Here is a 20652-nt window from a genome sequence, read left to right on the forward strand (position 1 = left end):
GTTTCCTATATATTTTGGACACAAATCCTTTATCAGACAGGTGATTTGTAAATATTTTCTCCTGGTCTCTGACTTGTTTCTTAACTGTCTTTTCAAGAGTAGAAGTTCTTAACTTTGATGAAGTCCAATTTGTAAGTGTTTTCCTTTATGAATCGTGCTTTTGGTATTGCAATTAAGAAATCTCTGTTTAATTCAGGGTCACAAAGATTTTCTTCTGGAGGTTTTATAACTTTGTATTTTACATTTGTGTCTATGATCAATTTTAAGTTAATTTTTCCATACAGTGTGAGATATTGATCAAAGTTCATTTTCTGGCCTATAGACATTCAATTGTTCCAGAATCATTTGTTGAAAAGACTATCTTTTCTCCACTAGATTGCCTTTGCAGCTTTGTTGAAAACCAGTTGAGCATATGTGTGTGGGTCTATTTATGAACCTATTCTGCTCTGATGATTGTTGTATCTATCTTCACACCGGTACACCACTGTGTGATTTATATCCTATAACATTTTAGAGAAAGTGCTTTCACCCATAGATAGAGTTGTGTTCCTGGTGTGGGCTTTGGAGCCAGATTGCTGTGTGCAAATCCTGGCTCCATCACTTACTAGCTGTACTACTTTGGGCAAGTTTTAAATATCTTTGTGCCTCAGTTTGCTCATCTATAAAATGAGGATGATAACAGTATCCACCCATAGGATTACTACGAGTATTAAGTGTATTAAGTATTAAGTATTGCTATGAGCAACACTTAATAAAAGTTGGCTCATATAATTTCCTGCATAAAACAATCATACGAATGAGTTAGGTGTCACCACTCCCTTTTAACAGATAAGGAACGTACAATGTAAAGAGATTAAATGACTCGACCAGGGCCACAGAGATAAAGACTACACTTAGGTCTTCTGTTTCTAAATCCACTGTCTTCTGCACTTTACCACTGAGACTATAAAATGGAAGCCCTGGTCTTTTATAACCTAAACTCAGAAGTTATATCTTATCCTTTCAGCTGTATTCAGTTCTTTTGAAGTCTTTAAATCTGGCTCACACTCAAGGACAAGGAACTACATAAAGTATAATACCAGTATGTGGGGGTCATAGGATACCATCTTAGAGGTTACCTACCACAGGCCCCCTCTCTTTGCCACTCAGCAAAGATGACTAGGATTCTCGCAAGTCTGGGAGGTGGGGTTGTGGTCAGAGACTTCTGAACTACGGAATGAGGAGAAGTGAAGGTTTCCTAAGCCAATGACCTAGTGGGAGACTTTGCTTTTCCCTCATGGAAGGAAAGTGAAATCTTAGCTCCTTTGTCCACCATTGCATACTGGCCACACCTTTTAAGTAGGAAGTACAGCCTGTGGCCAGACCCATGGAAAGAAGGCAGGTGTCCGAGTTGAGCCAAGCAGTTTTCTTCTGCTTTTGGGATGACGTGAGAAACACGTTCATACCGAGTGGGCATCTCATTTCATTATGCATTCATTCATTCTCCAATATTTACTCAGCACCTACCATGCGCCAGTCCCTCTTTGGCACTGAAGGCACAAGAGCTTCTCTTCTCAGAGTTTATGCATTCATTGCTAAGGCCACAAAGTAAAGAGGAAATTACATTGTGCTAGTTCAGGTTCTCTCAGAAGCAGATACCAAGATAGGATAAGATTCGTAAGAGCTTTCTTGGAGGAAATGCCTGTGAAGGACAAAGGGAGTGCAGGGCAGTTCCAGGAAAGGTTTGGCCAGGTCACTAGAAGCCCTTGAGCCCAAGTCACCTGTCAGAGGAGTCCCGTGTGTGTCCTGGATTCATGCCTCCACTGAGCTCAGTCCTTGACTGGGAGCAGCCCGAGGGGCGGCCGTTAGTGCGGCCTCAGCACTAATGGAGCGGTGGACTCAGAGGGACAGCAGCTAGGATCAGAGCAGCATCTTGTCACATCTGTCGCGTGCATGCAACAAGGTATGATTAGTGTGATGACGGAGTAAGCACAGGTGCTAGAGGAATATAAACGGAGTGCACCTGGTCCAGACTTTCAAGGTTGGGGTTGGCTTTCTGCAGGACAGTGGCCAAAACTGAGACCTGAGCAGAGAAGGGGAATTAGCAAATTCACATATACTGCTGACAGAAGTGCAAATTGGTTAGCATCGCTTTGGAAGCTGTCTGGCATTGTGTAGCAAAGTTGAAGTTTTGCATACCCTGGGAGACAGCATTGCAGTCCTAGGCACAGCCTTTAAAGGAACTCTTTGCAATTGTTCACAGGTGCACTGGTCTACATGTACAAGAATGTTCCCAGGAGTGTTATTTGTAACAGACATCCACAAAGGAAACATCCATCAGCAGAACAGATAAATAGTGGTTTAGTTGTACAATGGAATAATATCCGCAATGAAAATAACAAACTACAGCTACACTCAATAACTTGGATGAATCTCATAAACACAGTGTTGAGGGGGAATAAGCAAGACACTCATACAACATTCAAAAAGCAGGCAAGGGGCCAGCCTGGTGATGTAGCGGTTAAGTTTGCACACTCTGCTTGGCAGCCCACGGTTCACAGGTTCAGATCCCAGTTGTGGACCTACATACCGCTCAATAAGTCATGCTGCGGTGGTGTCCCACAAAGCAAAAAGAGAAGGATTGGCAACAGATGTCAGCTCAGGGCCAATCTTCCTCACCAAAAAAAAAAAGCAGGCAGATATAAGCTACTGCTTAGGAAGTGCATACACAGATGGTAAGACCATAAAAAAAAAAAAGGAAAGTGGGGAGGGGAGGGGTTATGTTTCTAGAGAGGCACAGAAGAGGGTTCTGGGATGTGGGATGCTTGTTAACTAATTATTCTTTAAGTTCTGCATATGTGTTTTGTGCAATCTCTGTCTGCATGTCTCATGGTTTTAAGAAAGGGTGGGGAGGGTAATAGGAGTAGATTAGGCGAAGGGAGTGCAACGTGTTCCAGACAGATGGCAAAGGGCAGCAGGGAAAGTAGGTGCAGGGCTCAGGGACTTGCAAACAGAATGGAGTGACATGGTGAGGAGTGGCGGGAGGGCTGAGGTAGACAGGTGGCACCTACAGAAGGAAGGGCCTCATAAACCCCTGTGGAGGAGTTTGGACTTTACCCTGAAGGCAATGGGGAGCTACTGAAGTACTTCAGCTGTGGAGAGACTCAGATTTTTCAGAAAGATCCTTTGGCCACAGTGTGAGGATGTCCTTCACAGGCCCCAAGTGAGTGGCGGTGAGGCGAGGGAAGAAAGGTTCCTGGACCTGGCCTGTTGCCTGCGGCAATTACCCAGGGCTCGAAGCAGCCATGGGTCCACAGCTGGAGTGAAGTTTAATAGCGCTGCTCTCAAGGCCTGACGTTGGTCTTCCTCATCACCAGACCAAGCTCCCTGCTAAGCTGCATCCAGAGACCCGTCATTTCTTAATCACGGAATCATTAGCAACAGGAGGAGAGTCTCCACTCTGGGTGCTCTCTAATGTCGACTAGGCACAGCATTGATTGAGGAGAAGGTGTCATTCTTGGTCCCAAAGGCCGTCTCATTTAGATTCTGAACATTTTGGAGCAGAGGGGAAAAGAAAAACACAAAAGCTTTTGTAAGTAACTGATCATTGCAACAGTTAACCCTGTGTAGCAATCACTTAGTAAAAAGGCTACATGTAATGATTATCACTAAAACGACTTGTTCCCTTTGCAATAGTATTATCAATGAGCATTTGGTAAACACGGTTATTTAAAGTTTTCTTAGGGATTATATATTTAATATTAGGGTCAGTTGTGGATTTCTTTATTCAAGTTGGGAGCTAAAATGCCAAGATACTTCCTGCGTATTCTATGGGCTCAGTAAACCTAGGCTGAAAGCTCAAGATGATTTATTTGCGAAGCATCACCTGATAGCTCCCAATTAGCTTGTCATTTTAATTGCATGTAAGGAGATTTTTCTTTTGGCATTTAGATAGCTGCTGCTATTATTGCCATTATGTTTATTTTTTTAAAAATATGGGAATTTGAAAAAAATAGATACTAATACTAAACTGTTCTATCCTGATTTGATACATTCTAAAGTATAAAATCTTCCTCATAGTGGCTTTTGAGGGGCTTGTTTTCTAGCAGGTACCTTTCCCATTGCAAACGATCATTTACTTCCTGAATGTGTTGTCTGTTGCAATCCCTTCTGCCTCCCACACACTCTTACGTACCTGTCATTTTCTTTCTTAGTAAAAGCAAAGTCCAACGAAGGTCAGATCAAGGGCACAACTCTTTTTTTGTCGAGGCGAACTTGACGCTGACTCAATGGGGGCTGTGTAACCATGGGGCATAATCTAGCACCTATGGATTTTGCTCCTTTGATGAAATCTCTGCCTAGCCCTGTCGGGTTATAATGAGGGCATACTCCCCACATGGATCAACAGAGCCCCAGTAACCTGGTCTCACAGAGGGCTGGACTTTGAGATGATACGTGTATATTGACCTTCTTATCAGGAAGTGTTGACTGGCGGTGTCATGACACCCACCTTTCAACAGCCCTTGGGTGGCCCTTTAGGTGGTGGATCCCGTGCAAGCTTTAGGACTTTAGGCTTTTGAGTAAAGCCCTGAATAGGGAGATGATTTAGAGCAATAAAAGATATCGCCTCAGTTCTTCAGAAGATTATAATCTTGCTCTGAAGATTTACGAAGATAAGATATCTGGAGAAAAAAGACTAACACATTAAATTGTAATATAAGCTTTATGAATTAGGAGCTGAGGAGATACCACATATAGGCTTGGCCAGAACAAAGGAGTCGGTCCAGAACGTTTCTTGAGAAGAAATCTAGGAACCAATGTTGACAGTTGCCTCGATAGTTGCCCCTCAAACATCCAGTCAGCTGCCAAATCCTACAGATTCCTTCAACCTGCATTAGCCCCCTCCCCCCTTTGGCCTGTGCAGTGCCCTCTGGGTTCGTCCCTGCTTGCACACATGTCCCCTTTGAATCCATTTGGCCTTGATCACAGTCTGTCCTTTCACCTCTAGCCTTAAAACTCCTACGTACTGAGCAGGCCTGGCTTGCACAGCTCTCTAGCCTCAGCCTGAGTGACCGCCCCCTAGTTTATTTGACCCGGTGCTCCCACCAGCCTTTGTCAGTGCCTCGCCCCCTGAAGACTCCTGCAGATGCTGTTTCACCTTCCCACAACCCTCTCCAGCTCATGGCCTTTGCTACTTTTGCTAAATCTAAAATCCTTCCACGTGCGTTCTTCTGGATTTTGCACCTGTGGTGAAAGAACTTAAAACTGTTTGATACCTGCAACATTATTGACATTTAACATTAAGAACACTTGTGGGGCTGTAATAGGCTGTTGGGGACACTTTAAAATAATGTTAGATAATAACGTTTTAAGAAAAACTAACTCCAGGAAGTGGAGATGCAGGAAGAATTCTGTCTTTTTAAAGTCATAAAGTGAAAAACTATATTAAGCATTTCTTTCCTAAAAAAAGATATTGTGGTAAGGAAAAGATCTCCCACAAACATCCCATAATTTTTTTGCAGGGGAGGGTAGGCAGGGGTGAAAGAAAGGGAAACCAACGTTTAGACAACCTTTGCTTTATCTTATTTTTTCATGTAAGTGGTGCCCAAATTTGAGTGCCTCCCCACCAAAACCTTACTTGATCAAAATTTGAAAAATAATTTAGAAATTGGTGAATTAAAAGAGAGGAAATGTTTAAGGAGCTCCCCAAATGCCTGACCTAATAACAGAAGTTGCACACAGTATTTTATTCTGCAAAGCTCACAACAGGCAAGCTGACGGAGTGAGATAGGTAAAAGCTAGTCTAGGTATTTCCTAGAGGCTTACTGAGAAGACAAAAGGAATCCAAGGCAAGTAACGTGGCCAAAAGGGTCTGGAAGGGTGGGCGAGGGTGTGTGGAGGAGGTTTAGGAAATACTAGCGGGTTCACTGGTAAAACATTTAAAAACAAAATAAATTTGAAATGTTGTGACTTGGGTCTGTGCCTTCGGCTGAGGAACAAAGATACATTCTGAGCAGCAGAAGATAAATTCTAAGAGAAACTGGATTTTATAGGTCCAGGTCCTGGGAGCAATTAGCTATGGAACAACTCCAGGTCTTAGGAAAGTGGGATTCAGGAGGGGGAGTATCCGTCCACCAGAAATGGAGATCACTCTCATCAGGGAGAAGATGACAGGCTGACGGGAGTGATGACTGACAGCTTAAAACATGACCTGGTTCGACTGTGGGATTATTTTCTTTGTTAATCGAAAAGATCCACATTTCTTCATTTTCTGAGGATTGTATTTAGAGACACAAGGTCTATCTTTGAGATATCTTTGAGAATTACTGATCCAGTGTGAGCTCAAGGTCAAGACTCACTGTCCAGTAACGTAAAATAAGAAGGTAATGGTGATTAAACTGACCCAGCGCATACACTGAGGTTACTTTTTTGAAATAGGACCAGATTTTGACTTCCGTTCTTATGTTTTCTTTCCTATTCCCCTTCATAATAACTTACTTGAAAATGAACCAAGATTTGTGGATAATCAAATCTTAAACAGACACCATATTAAATGTTTTGGAAACTGTAAGTTACAGAGTAACTTTTTTCTTGTATAACTGAAACTTTGTATTCTGAGTAATATCTCCCCATTTCCCCGTCTCTCAGCTCCCGTGAACCACTGTTCTCTCTGCTTCTAGCAGTTTGACTATTTTGGATACCTTTTATAAGTGGTGTCACATAGTATTTGTCCTTCTGTGTCTGGCTTATTTCACTTACATAATGTCCTCCAGCTTCATCCATGTTGTCACAAATAGCAAGATTTCCTTCTTTTTAAAGGCTGAATAATATTTCATCGTACCACATTTTCTTTACTCATTTTCTTTATCTGCCCATGGACATTTAGACTGCTTTTACGTCTTGGCTACTGTGAATGATGCTGCGATGAACATGGGAGTGCAGATATTTCTTCGAGATCTCGATTTCAACTCCTTTAGCTATATAACCAGAAGAAAGATTGCTGGATCACACGGAAGTTCTATCTTTAACTTTTTGAGGAACCTCCAGACTGTTTTCCATAGTCGCTGTGACAATGTACATTTGCACCAACAGTGCACAAGGGTTCCCTCTCTCCACACCCTTGCCAGCACTTGTTATCTCTTGCCTTTTTGATCATAGCCATTCTAACAGGTGTGAGGTGCTATCTCATTGTGGTATTGATTTGCATTTCCCTGATGCTTAGTGATGTTGAGCACCTTTTCACATACCTGTTGCTCATTTGTATGCCTTCTTTGGAAAAATGTCTATTCAGTTCCTCTGCCCATTTTTTAATCAGGTTTCTTTTTTTTCTATTTAGTTGTATGAATTCCTTCTATATTTTGGATTTTTGTTGTTGTTGTTATTGTTAGGAAGATTGGCCCTGAGCTAACATCTGTTGCCAATCTTTCTCTTTTTGCTTGAGGAAGGTTATCACTGAGCTAACATCTGTGCTAATCTTCCTTTATTTTGTATGTGGGGCACTGACACAGCATGGCTTGACAAGCAGGGTGTAGGTCCGAGCCCAGGATCCCAGTTGGTGAACCCTGGGCTGCTGAAGCGGAGCATTCGAACTTTACCACCATGCCACCAGGCAGCCCCTATATTTTGTATTTTAACCCCTTATCAGATACATAATTTGCAAATATTTGCTCCCATTTTGTAGGTTGCCTTTTCATTTTACTGTTTACTTCCTTTGCTGTGTAGCAGCTTTCTAATTTGATGCAATCCCACTTGTCTATTTTTGCTTTTGCTGCCTGTGCTCTTGGTGTCATATCCAAGAAATCAATACCAAGGCAAATGTCAAGAAGTTTTCCCCTATGTTTTCTTCTAGGAGTTTTATGGTTTCAGGTTTTATATTTAAGCCTTTAATCCATTTTGAGTTGATTTTTTGTTTGTGGTGTAAGATAAGCATCCAATTTCATTCTTTTGCATGTGGATATCCAGTTTTCCCAACACTATAAATTGAAGTGACTCCCTTCCCTATTATGTATTCTTGGACCCTTACTGAAGATCAGTTGACCATATACACATGGGTTTCTTTCTGGCCTCTCTATTCTGTTCCCTTGGTCTATAGGTCTGTTTTTATGCCAGTACCGTACTGTTTTGATTACTATAGCTTCGGAATGTACTTTCAAATCAGAAAGTATGACACCTCCAACTTTGTTCTTTTTTTTTTTTTTTTTTTAGGAAGATTAGCCCTGAGCCAGCATCTGCTGCCAATCCTCCTCTTTTTGCTGAGCAAGACTGACCCTGAGCTAACATCCGTGCCCATCTTCCTCTACTTTATACGTGGGATGCCTACCAGAGCATGGCTTGCCAAGCTGTGCTATGTCCGCACCCGGGATCCGAACTGGTGAACCCTCCTGGGCCGCTGAAGTGGAATGTGAGCATTTAACTGCTGTGCTATTGGGCCGACCCCTCCAGCTTTGTTCTTTTCCCTCAAAATTGCTTTGGCTATTCAGAGTCTTTTGTGGTTCCATATGAATTTTAGGATTGCTTTTTTCTATTTCTCTAAAAAGCATCATTGGGATTTTGATAGAGATCGCATTGAAACTGTAGATCGCTTTGGGTAGTATGGACTTTTAACAATATTAATTCTTCCCATCCATGAACATGGATATTTTTCCATTATTTGTGTCTGGTTTAATTTTTCATCAGCATTTTATAGTCTTCAATGTACAGATATTTCACCTCCTTGGTTAAGCTTATTCCTAAGTATCGGAATAATTTTTCAATTAATACATTTAATACTGCAGTAATGTCTTATAAGCCAGTCCTGGTGGCCTAGTGGTTAAGATTCGGTGCTCTTACCATGATGGCCCAGGTTCATTTCCTGGTCAGGGAACCACACCACCTGTCTGTTGGTTGTCATACTGTGGCAGCTGTGTGTTGCTGTGATGCTGAAAGCTAGGCCATCAGTATTTCAAATACCGGCAGGGTCACCCATGGCGGAGTTTCAGTGGAGCTTCCAGACTAGACAGACTAGGAAGAAGGACCTGGCCACCCACTTCTGACAAAACTGGCCATGAAAATTCCATGAACAGCAGCAGAGCATCGTCTGATACAGCGCTAGAAGATGAGAGGATGGTGCAGACAGGGCAGGCAGGGTTCCGCTCTTCCGTGCACAGAGTCTCTAGGGGTTAGAATCAACTCCAAGGCACTAATAACAAAAAATGCTTTATAATTCTAGAGGCTGACTATACATAGCACAAAATTCAAAAAGTCTTTTTGGTGAATTAAAATTTGCGGTTATAGCAGGGAGACACTAAATTCGCAGCAGCATTCCTTGTGATTTTATTATTATTTTTTAATGAACCAACCAGCATTCTGGTGCTGTGCTTTTTAAAAAAAGTTGAAGGGGGAAAATCAAGGTAGCTGTCCTTTCTTTCAGAAGAAACAGAATGAGCCGACGGGCAGCCGCCAGACTGGGAGGGCTGGCGGGTGCTCCCTGTGTTGAGGCATTATGCAATCAGGCTAATTTCCTTATACACTTGTCAGGTTAAAGGAAGGAGGAGAGGAAGAAGCCACATCCTTACTCACCCCTGGGCACTAGGGAAAAACTGTGGAGCTTCCAAAAGGAAATACTAAAAGTTGAAGTCAGCTCATGGTATTGCCCTGGTCTAGGCCCGGCATGTTGCTTTGGGGGCCCTATTTTCTCATTCCCAAGGGGGCCATGTGGTTGATAACAGAAGGGACAGCTGAAATAGGGACCATCCTGGAAAACCTGTAACTCATTTCTGAAGGTCCTGCTGTTATTTATTTATAATATTCTACTCTTTTAACCAAAGGTGAAGTCAGTCTATACTAACCAGGTAATTTGTATTAATACGTGTGTCATTTCTCTTTGGAAGAACATGGACTGTGAAGTCCAGGAATATAAAATGTTAAAACCCAGATATCACAGAAAAGATTGTGTTCCAGCCATCCTTATCTGTGGTGGGGGATGGGAGGTAGGAGATGAGAAACAGTAAGCTCTCTGGATAATGTGACAAAGGGACTCTTTATTCTTGGCTTACATGGAGTACCTGGTAAGTCTACTAATAACAGCACCTTAATCTATGTGGTAGGAGAACCAGGGGCCAGACTAGGGGTATGGGCTCAGCCTTCATATAGTCTGGATCCAAAGTTTGTCTCTATTATTACCTGTTTGACCTGGGGCTAGTTAGATATCCTTTGCGCGGTTATATTGCTTATATTTCTGAATCCCTAATACGGAGTCAGTAACAGTACTTGCCTCATAGCGCTGTTGTGTGAATTTTACGAGTAAATGCCTCAGCATGGTGCCTGATACATAGTAATTGCTCAGTAAGTTTCATCTATTATCATTAAATCGCTTTAAAGTTAAACTTTTCACATACAGACCCTTTTAATGGGGGAAGCATGGGCAGTTGCAGGGGGCTCAATCTCTGAGGAGTGGCGCTGGAGAAAAATGCATTTGGTACAACTCCTACCAGGGAGAGGACAGACAATGGCTGAAGGAAGAGGTGAGCCCTGTATGCATTTGGGGGGGTAACGGGAATGCAGGTTGAGATTCCCCTCCCTCCAGGGCACACTCACGATCCCAGATGGTCACTAAACGGCTTTCTAAGTACTCAGCTGGTCCTCTAAACGAACGCCAAGCAAACATTTAAAGAATATTGAATTGAGCCAAAGTATCAGCCTGCCTATGGCAACAACACGTGGTTCAGGCCGAGCTCGCACAACAACAAATGCCCGCGTCGCGCCTCCCTGCGTCTGTGCAGGCAGGCATCGTTCTCAGCCGTTTACGTGCAGCAAATCACTCAAAGGCACGACAGCCCTGGGAAGTAGGTGCCCTTCACGTCCCCTTTCCGCAGGAGCCGGCCCAAGGTCAGGCAGCTGGCCAGGGAAGGGGCCCGACCCGGACTCGCGCACGGCGGCCCACAGCCTGCGCCCTCCTCGCCGGGGAAGGGGCCTCGGAAAGTGGGCGCTGGCGGAGGGGGGAAACCTCCCCGGGCCCCCCCACCCGCCCGGAGCACCCCGTGCGCCCCGTGCAGCCCGCACACTCTTAGGGGGGAACGTGGGCCGGCAGAGCCCCGGGCGCGGCCGCCACCCCGCCCGGAGCGGCGCGGCCGCAGAAAGGGTCCTCGGCGGCGAGGAGCCGCGGGTGAGGGGGGCGCGCGCACGGACGAAACCGCACCGTGGCGCACGCGCACACGGGGCGCACGCTCGCCCGCCGCCCAGTATGAGACGGAAGGCATGGAAAGTTCCAGCTGGTTCGAGAACCCTAGGTAGCAGGCGCGGAGGCGGCGGCGGCAGGGTCGGAGGGGGCGGGCGGCCCCCGCTGGCCAATGCCGGCGGAGCCCGAGAGCCGCCCCCTCGCACCGGCGGCCGGGCAGGGGGTCCCGGCCGGGGCGGTGCGCCGCGGGGAGCGGGGCTGTCGAGGGGGCGCGGCGCGGCCGCCTTAAGGAGGGGGCGGGGCGTGGCGCGCGGGGGGCGTGGCCTGCCGGGGGCGTGGCGGAGCGTCTGCGCAGCTGCCAGAGCCTTTAAGCCCGGGCTCGCGCGGCTGCAGCGTGCTTTCGCTGCCCGGGAGTCTTCCGGCCCAGCAGTCCGTGAGGTCCCGCGGTCCCCGCCCCTCCGGTGTCCCAGGAGCCCGCTCGGTCCGGAGCCGCGTGCGGTGCGTTCGGGCATGCCCCGCTACGAGCTGGCTTTGATCCTGAAAGCCATGCAGCGGGTAAGTGACCTTCCCCTCCGAGCCCGCCTTCCCGCGCGGGTGCCCATGCAGCCGCTAGGCCGCCGCCCCCCGCCCTCCGCGCGCGGCCGGGAGGAGGCCGGGGCTGCGGGCGGGCGTCCGCGCCGAGGGGGCGCGCGTGGGCCGGCCGGCGCGGCGGGGCCGCGTGCGCGCGGGAGGCGGGGGTGTGCCGGCGCGGGCGCGCGGCTGCGGGAGGGTGTGCTCCGCACGCGGGCGGGCGGCCGGGCGGGGGGCGGGGCGGCCCGCGGAGTCCCGGGAAGGTCCCCCCGCGGGAGGGCCACGCGAGCCCCCGGCGGGCCCCGGCCCCGCTCCCGCCGTCGCGAAGCTGCCTCGTCGCCGGCCCCGCCGCCGCCGCCGCCCACCCCAGCCCCGCTCCGCCCTCCGGCCGCCCCGGAACCGTCCGCGCTCCGTGCAGCCTCCTCCCAAGCGTGTGTGTGCAGTTGTCTGGACCACGGCCGCTCCTCCCCGCGCTCACCTGCCGACGGCTTTGACTTCTCTCTTTCCGACGTCAGCGAAACTCCTGCTCCGGGTGCCCTTAGCCCCGTCTCATTCATCCAAGTTGTGGCCTTTTTTTTTGCGCCTCCCGGAAGAAACTTGGCTCCCCCTGCTTTCGCTCGATCTCGCGCTCGGGGATTTCAGGTTCGGAGGGATGATAAGCGACCCTGCAGCCCGTTCCCTTCAGGTGATGGTGTGGCCGAGGACAGGGGCCCGCGGCCCGGAGGCAGCTCTTCGTCCCCGGCTCTGGGTCAGGTACTCCTCCAGCCGTCGCCGAAATCCCCATCCTTCCATGAAGTCGGTAACGTAGAGTGTGGTGTATGCTTTTTTTTTTTTCCTCCCCCAACCCCAGGTATAATAAAAAGATAAAAACCGTGCTGTGTCTGAACTTTGGAAGCGTAGCTTGTTAAACAGCGCTGGAGGCCTGACCACGTTTTATGTTTGAATCATGCTTTGGGTCAATTTGGAGGAGTGGCTCTTAGGAAGTTTGGTTGAATTGAAGCCTGGGGTCATGGTCCAGCTTCTATAGAAAAACTGACCCTCACGGAGCTTTAGGAAAATGTTACATTCTTTGCACACCATAAAGTGGGAAGGGACACCAGTGTCTCTGGATCAGGTCTAGAGAGGCTGGTCATGCATGCCATTGTGTCCCCAAGCTGGTGCTTCCAGAATTTGGGAGAAGATAAAGATTGTATTGGTAATCTCTGGAGTATGCACTCCCCCTTTCTGGGGCCTCCCTCCGTAGTAAGATACACTGCTTAAAGAGAATAGAAACAATCAAAGACAGAAAGCACTGATTAAAAAGGAAACATTTTTAATTACGTGGAAATTGTTTAGGCTGTCCCTTTAATCTGTACTTTTTAGGAGATAACCAGAGAACCTGGGAAAATGCGTTTATTGAAATTTCTTTTGTCTTACCTTGTTTTAGGGAGAAAGTAGGTGATCCCTGAAGAGTCAGAGTAGAGGCATAATATTTGTGTGTTCCATAAACCTGTGAAATGAAAACTGTGAACTCTTCTTTGTCTTTAGCACAGCTGCCAAGTACCTTGGTTAACATGGCTGCAAGTATATTAAATATATTTCCTTTACCATGTTACTTGGTTTTTTTTTTTTGCTGCTGTTTTTTTGTTTGCTCCTGTATGTGGAACATGTATTTTTTTACTCTAGTTCACATAAACCACATAGTACAGTTTGGTTAAAATAATAATTCAGTAGTTTACTTGAAATCCTCACAGGAGAGCAGGGTGGGGGGAAAAAACACCTTAGCGGATAAATCAAGGTGAACCTTCTCTGGAGGCGGAGGTGCCATCACTACAGATAGGACGTTGTAACAATGGGGAAGATGTGTTGAAGAGTTCTTTGAGCTAAGTAAAGTGAGATTAAACAAGAAAAAAAAGCTTCTGCTCTTTTTGGTTCATAAAACTTATTTTTGAGTAGTTGTAAAGGTGTAGCCAACACAAAGACTTTCTGATTTTGAACAGTTTTGCTTGCTTTCATTATAGGACAATGGGATTCTAAGATAGGGTCAATATTGGGAAAAAACGAAAAAGTTAACACTAGATTTATTTAATGCAAAAGGCCACTGTGAGCTTGTCCACCTTTGGCAGCCCTGGGAAAATGCAGTTCCAGTCAGCAGTTGCTGCTGCTGCTGCAGGAAACCTCTTGGAACTCCTCAATTCTAAGTTGCATATTTTTCCCTTCTGAACTGTATGTGTCTTAGTGTGCCCCTTTAATGTGACAGCTTCCCCCTACCCCCCAAATAATTTGTGTGTCTTGGAATTGAGGAAATATGCTATGTTAAACAACTCTTACCGCAGACCCAGAAGTTGAGAGGCTGTAGTTTTCCAGCCTTTGCTTGGATTCCCAGAGGCATTTTCCTGTCTGTTCTTTTCTCTGGTGCTCTGTAAGTCTGAAGAGCATTCCTAGTCTCTTTGGAGTGTATTATTCCCCCCTCGCCCATTGTTTTACTTCCTTTGACCCCTGGCTGGGCTCCTTAAAATCCTGCAGACAAGAATTTTTAAATTTAAAATGCAGATACTGTGTTGAGGCTCTCAGAGCGTCTCTTGGAGACCCATTCATTGTAGCAGAGTCACCTGTGGGAGTCCCCATTGAAAGATTTCAGGGTGTAGGATATAAAATGAGTCCTTATTGAGCTATACAATTGTGTGTTAATCGGTCACTTGGAAGTTCCAGTGCTTTTTCTCAGTTTACTAATTGGAAGCTAATTATAGTGAGTCTCTGCTTTTGTTGCACTTTCAAGTTTGTGTATTCACGAATGTAGATACCAGGCCTCGTGAGAGGAAATTTATTTGCAGGTGCCTTTAGCTTGAATTTTATTTTCGTGTGTGTACATAAAAAGTTGTCTAATTTCTATTTTCCCCCAATTTTTAATTTAGCATGAGAAGTAGGCAAAAGTGTGGGCAAGTTCTGAAATGGACACAGTAAAATAATGCATGTTGTGAGACCAGGCCTTCAAAGGTGATGGTTAAAGCTGTTTGAAAAGATAGTTGCTTAGGCCAGAGTTAGACCATATTTGTAGAAGACTCTCCAGAATAAAAAGAGTTTGAAAGTCTTGCTATACCTATATCAGATAGCATCAGAGAGTTGTATTCACTTCTGGAAGACACAGTATTCAAGGCAGTAGTGGGGAAGGACAAAGCTACAGAGGGAAGACCACAGGCTGCAGGTTTCCAGGCAGTGTCAACTCAGCCTGTGACCTTTTCCAACAGCTGAAAAAGAAACAGACTGCTTGTGAGCTGGTGACCTCCACCCTGACCTCGTGCAGTGGGAATGTGCAGGTAGATGGAGGACGGGTCATGCATTTCGTGGGTGAGGCCTGACACTGATTTCTGAGGTCCCTTCTCTTGAGAGTCTGAGAAGATGGCTGAGGTCCTTTGATTGTACTTTGAAATTAGATTTTAAAGATTGGCATTTAATTTCAGTTAGTAAAAGACTGAATTGCCAATGCATGAGTGATAAAGCTGCATACTGTGTGGAGAAGCCTGGGAAAAACCGTAAACTGTAGAAAATTTTGGGATGGGTTCTGGAAGAGGAATTTTGAGGTGAAAAAAAGATTTATGCAGAACATATATATTCTTTTATTACTTAGTTGAGGAACACTTTAGTTATCACGTCTTATTACATTTGCCCAGAGTTTGCATATTTGGAGTTGTGAAAGCCCTGGGAAAATATTTTTTCTTGAAATCTTCTCATTGCTACTCTGAGATTTTTACATGAAGAATTAAAGGTTAATGGTTTAAGCAGTAAGTAGCTTAATTGCTAAATGAATGCATATATGTACAATAAAATAGCATTTATATATCTTCCTGCATATATATATTTTCTTAGAGAAATAAAAGAATAGAAAAATACTTTGGAAATTTTAAGTTCTTTTTCGTTAAAACAGATTTCATGAGTTACTGTATGTTTAATACCCCTCATTCTTAAATTCATCGAAAAGCAGATTATAGTTTAAATTTTAAGATAACTCATTGAAATAGCTCTTTGTAGGTAAAGAGTTTTATGATGTAATGCGAGTTTAATTTACGACCTGGGTTTTGTACGTTGAGAAATAGAAGTGTAGTGATATTCCACTTCATAAAACGTAGGAAGTGGTAGGTTTTCTGACTGTACAGTGAAGAGCATCTTAGTTGGAAAACCTGGTAAAAGTTTTGTATTTGTTCTAGAGTTGTATCTGAGTTAGGTTCTTCTGAAAGTAATATCTACAAAATGTTTGCATTTTAGATACCTTTTGGAGGCATAGGGTGCTAGCGAACTCGAGCATGGGACTGGCCAACCGTAGGTCGTGTAGCTTGGCGTGCTTGGCAACACTTGGTAACTAGGCAGTAGCAGTATTTCTGCTCTCAGGTGGCGGCAGACAGAAGTTCACACGGAAGCATCTTTGTTCTAAGCTGTCAAGTGGCTAAGTTAGTCTTTTTTTCTTCTCCTGGGCCCTTCCTGAACATCTTAGCTTGTATCTTTTAATAATTACCCTTTGTGTTTTGTCTGCTTGAAACCAGACAACTTAAAGGACTTATCCAGTAATGAAATACGGGAGCCTCGTGGGCAGTGTTGTACTTTCATTTGGTGTTAAAGTTTCCTTGGGTTACAGCTTATTGCCACAGCCAGTGATGGAAGAAGGAGTCATGTTCCTGCCCCTGAGCTACAGCTAAGGCGCAAGGAGTGGCTTGGGGGTCAGGAGTCCTTCCTCACCACGCCGCATGGTTTGTATTGTTGAAGACTGCTTGTTGGAAGTCAACGTTTGGCACTTATATTTTTTTCCTGTCGTTCATGACTCACGCATTCAATACTAATGTTTAGTAGGTTTTTAAAATTTAGGTATTTAGATGCAGACTGCTATTGAATCTTCTCACCTTTAGGTTATAAAATCACTTTAAAGAAAACTAAGAGTTTGGAGGTAATGAGAGACAAATTCTGAAGTAATACTTCCCATCTAGAGCCTCTGCTGTGTTTGTAGCACAGGTATACTTTTTTTGTTCAAGGTAAGGAGTACCTCTTTTTTTTTTATTTTTGTGAGGAAGATTGGTCCTAAGCTAACTTCTGTGCCAGTTTTCCTCTGTTTTACATGGGATGCTGGTGCAGCGTGGCTTGACAAGCGGTGCCATGTCGGCGCCCAGGATGCGAACCTGTGAACCCTGGGCTGCTGAAGCAGAGCACTTGAGCTTAAGCCCTGTGCCACCAGGCTGGCCCCAGGCCAGTCGTCTTTAGTAGAAGACAATATTCTTAGCCAACAGGGATTATTATCAACACGTGTAGTTACCTCTTAGGGGAATCAAATTTAAGGAATTAGTCAAATTTAAGGAAACCATTCAAATTTAATGAATATCTGGTAAGTGATCAATTTATAAAGGAAAAACTACCCTCAAAAGTTAGGAGAGGGACGGTTAATCCAGATGTCTTATCCTTGCTCTGACTTAGAGCAGGAGTTGGCACACTGGCTCACAGGCAGAGCCATGCTGCTCCTGTATCTGTATGGCCTGTGAGCTAAGCAAGGAGTTTGCATTTTTAAATAGTTGGGGAAAAAATCTAAAGAATATTCCGTGACATGGAAATTAGATGAAATTCAAATTTCAGAGTCCATAAGTATGGTGTATTGGAACAAAACCTGTTCATTTGTTTATGTTTGCTGTCTGGTCCTTTACGGGAGAAATTTGCTGACCCTGACTTAGGGTATCCAGAGTCATAATTTCCTAGGTTCAGCATTTCTCTCAGCTTCTCATGGTATTTTCTGACATTTCTGCTTTGATTCCTTCCTTTTCCTCCTCTTTATATACTACGCCTTTGACTTTCATCTGGGTAATTTGCCTTTTTTTGGTAGTAAGCTAAGAACTGGCATTTTGTACTCTTTCGTGTGGCTCAGACTTAATGAGTGCCTACCCCAAAACTTGTCTGACTTCTTTCTGTTTATGGCTTCTCTGTCTTCTGTCACCTGGGGCTGAACAAGTTCAACTCTTTGTATCCCTGCCATCTTGGTCCCATGTGGTCTTTCTCTCCCCTCATTGAACCACTCGTATTTCTCACTAGATTCCTGCAGTTTCTTAGCTGGTCTCTCTGACCTACTGCTGAGGGGAGGATAGTTAATGCCTGTAAATATGCTTCTTGGAGTGCAAAAATATATGTTCTTGAGATGCTTTAAAAGAATTAAGTTGAGATGCATTTTTCACAAGGAAATGATACAAAGCATTGTATAGTGATGCCTTTCTCCTGACCTCGTTACTTTCCCATTCGAGTTGATTGGGTGCATTGCCAAAGTACAGGGCACCTCTCTTCTTCAAGACATTCAGAGTGAGTCTGGCATCCAAGGCCACCTCTGATAGTTCTCCAGCCCTTTTTTTTTTTAAACGTCATCCTTTTCATTCTTCATTCCATGTACCAGGTAAACAGAGCTCCTGCAGACCCTGGAAATACCATTCCCTTTTCTTTCGTGCCCGTGTCACTCTGCTTTTCTTGGAATGCCCTCTCTTTCCACATTACCCCATCATCGCCCTGAAAACCTGCTTCAAGTTCATTTTAACTCATTTGGTAGGTTAAACAGACACTGGGGACCTGTGCTGTTAGGAATTACAGACTAGTATAATCGTTCCTTCGGACTTGCATGGTAGTGTTGTGTGTTTCATCACATGGATCATTTTCTACTTTATATTACAGTTAATTGGTGGATGTTTCTTATTTTCTTTGCTAGACTACAAATTCTTGAGGTCCAAGTCTGTTTGATTTCTGTCTTCTGCTCTGCTTTGCACATAGGTTGATGCTCACTTAGCTGCTTTACTGGGATTACTGCTCTCATCGCTTTAAAACAGTTCTTGGATGTGAGATAGCCTGCTCACCTCTTGTGCTAGTAAGTTGCTTTCAAGTCAGTGCCCTTTGCTTGTGCTGGGCGAGTTGTATCCTTACCAGAAATTGTGTTGGTTTCCAAGACTATTTCAGGGCAGGTAATGTTGTTTTCATAATAATAAAAATAGTTTAAATATCATCTAAACTGATGAAGTGAGTGCAAACTAATTTTTTTCCCCGAAAACCAAGTTGGATTCTTTGGAAAGACTTACAGGTGAGTCACTAAAATAATGGCTGTAGAACTAGATGTGGCTGCAACATCTGAAAGTTTGAGAGGAAGAGTAACAATCGCCCACGAGGATTCTGTATGTAGACTGCTTTATGAGGATTTCTTAAAGCTTTCCACTTTAATGAAATGGAAAATGGAAATTGTAGATGCTGCATTTATAGATGTGGTTGAGATCAAGCGGAAGGAACTTCAAGCAGCAAGGAACTCATCATCGTCGATCTTATTCTCCCAGCGCTTTGACCCCATGTTAACATTGGCAGGGGAATTTACGTTTGTGTTAAATAAAATGTTTAAGGTATGTATGTATGATTTTTTGATTTCCTGCTTTAGCCTTAATTTGTTTTTTAACCTATTACTTTTGGATATGATTGTTTTGGATACGAAGCCTTCGCTTCAGTAAGTGCCCTGATTTTTGTTTTCTAAACGAATAGAAGAACATAAGATCCCGAATGAAGATACTGGTTGTGTTACGTCGGAGTAAACAAAGAACTGGCACTGGGAACTAGAAAGAGCTTTAGAGATGGATCAACCTGGCTTTGCTTCCTGGCACCTGCCTCCTAGCATCTTAACCCTCTTGGATCCTCATCTGTAACATGGGAGTGATCCCTAAGTTGGAGAGTCTTTGAAGATAAAGTGGTAACATGACTTTGGAGGTGGTAGCTATTTGGTATGTCATTAAAGTGACTTTGTGATCTCAGGCGAGTTTATTAGACTTCACTGCCTAGTTTTCCATTATTCCCACTTTATGGATGAAGAGACTCCAAAAGATAAATTTCTTATATGTAGGTTATCAGAATCTGAGACCGAGTCAGACTTGGAATATAGCACCTGTTCAATAAATATTTGAATTAGTGAACATGAGCCATGCTACATAATAGCTCGCATGCTAATTAAGCAAGGGCAAGCTTATGAGATGCATCTGTGAGATGTAGCATGTGTGAGGGATCCTGTGAACTCTGCCAGCTCCGAACAACCTTTTTGTCAGACAGATGTATATCATTTACTCAGCAGCTACTGGCCTTTGCCAGGCACTGTGTGCCCTGGGACTCCTCATCAACAAGTAAAATAACATGCATCTGGGCTTTGTGTTCATTTCGCCCATCAGACTTTATATAACTAGTACTTAGTAAGACTTAATGTGTCTTTCAGGTGAGAAGGTTGGGAAAAGTGAAGAATAGGGAAAATCTAAAAAATTATTTTAGGTAGACTGCTAAGCGTTAAGGTGATTTAAGGCAGATGCAGGGGGAAAAACTTAGTATTTTAATTGATTTAGTAAATATTTGATTGCTAATTGCCAAAGTGCTAAAGCTGTAAGGATGGCCCCCTTTTCAGTAGAATCCACAGGTGGAGCAGATGATAGCCCAGTCGATTTCTCCTTCTGTATGGTATTTTCAGTCGGTGTTTTCCTTTTTCCTTTTTGATGCAGCAATGTATTATAAAATTACATTTTTCCTTTTTTTTAAGGGATTGGTTTTATATTTTTTTTGTTGTATAATGATATAAGATATGTGGTGCATTTCATTATATATAAGTTTACTACTGTTAATGAACACAAAAATTCAAACAAGTAAATTTAAAGATCTAATTGGCTGTAGTCAAAGATTTCATGAATCTAGCAGCATCCCATCTAGTAAATAGAATGGTGGTTCTCATTTTTCCTTTTAATTGGTGATTTTAAGAGATTTGTTCCATTCCTATTGGTACAGATTTTATTTTTATAAAGGAATTAGAAGTATTATTTTACATTATGGCACATGTTGCTGGAATGTGTATCTTGCATTAACACACGTAATTGATTTTAGTAATTGTCTTGTAAGCCGGGAGTACCTGCAATCCAAGTCCAAAATAAGACCTTTTACAAGAGAGT

General features: G+C 44.1%; 2 protein-coding genes across 2 annotated transcripts in view; both read left to right on the plus strand.

Annotated features, from left to right (window-relative positions):
* Positions 1 to 11190: 11190 nt before the first annotated feature.
* The window catches only part of SLC5A3 (solute carrier family 5 member 3), a 35380-nt gene continuing 25918 nt past the window's right edge, over positions 11191 to 20652 (plus strand). Inside the window, exon 1 of the mRNA XM_070252066.1 lies at positions 11191 to 11246. The gene's annotated coding sequence lies outside the window, so the exon portion shown is untranslated. The remainder of the gene's footprint in view (positions 11247 to 20652) is intronic.
* The window catches only part of MRPS6 (mitochondrial ribosomal protein S6), a 76938-nt gene continuing 67816 nt past the window's right edge, over positions 11531 to 20652 (plus strand). Inside the window, 1 exon segment of the mRNA NM_001433627.1 lies at positions 11531 to 11689. Within this exon segment, the coding sequence (NP_001420556.1) occupies positions 11645 to 11689 (45 nt within the window). The 5' untranslated portion in view covers positions 11531 to 11644.

The sequence above is a fragment of the Equus caballus genome, chromosome 26 (genome assembly GCF_041296265.1).
Source record: "Equus caballus isolate H_3958 breed thoroughbred chromosome 26, TB-T2T, whole genome shotgun sequence".
NCBI classification, from domain to species: Eukaryota; Metazoa; Chordata; class Mammalia; order Perissodactyla; family Equidae; genus Equus; species Equus caballus.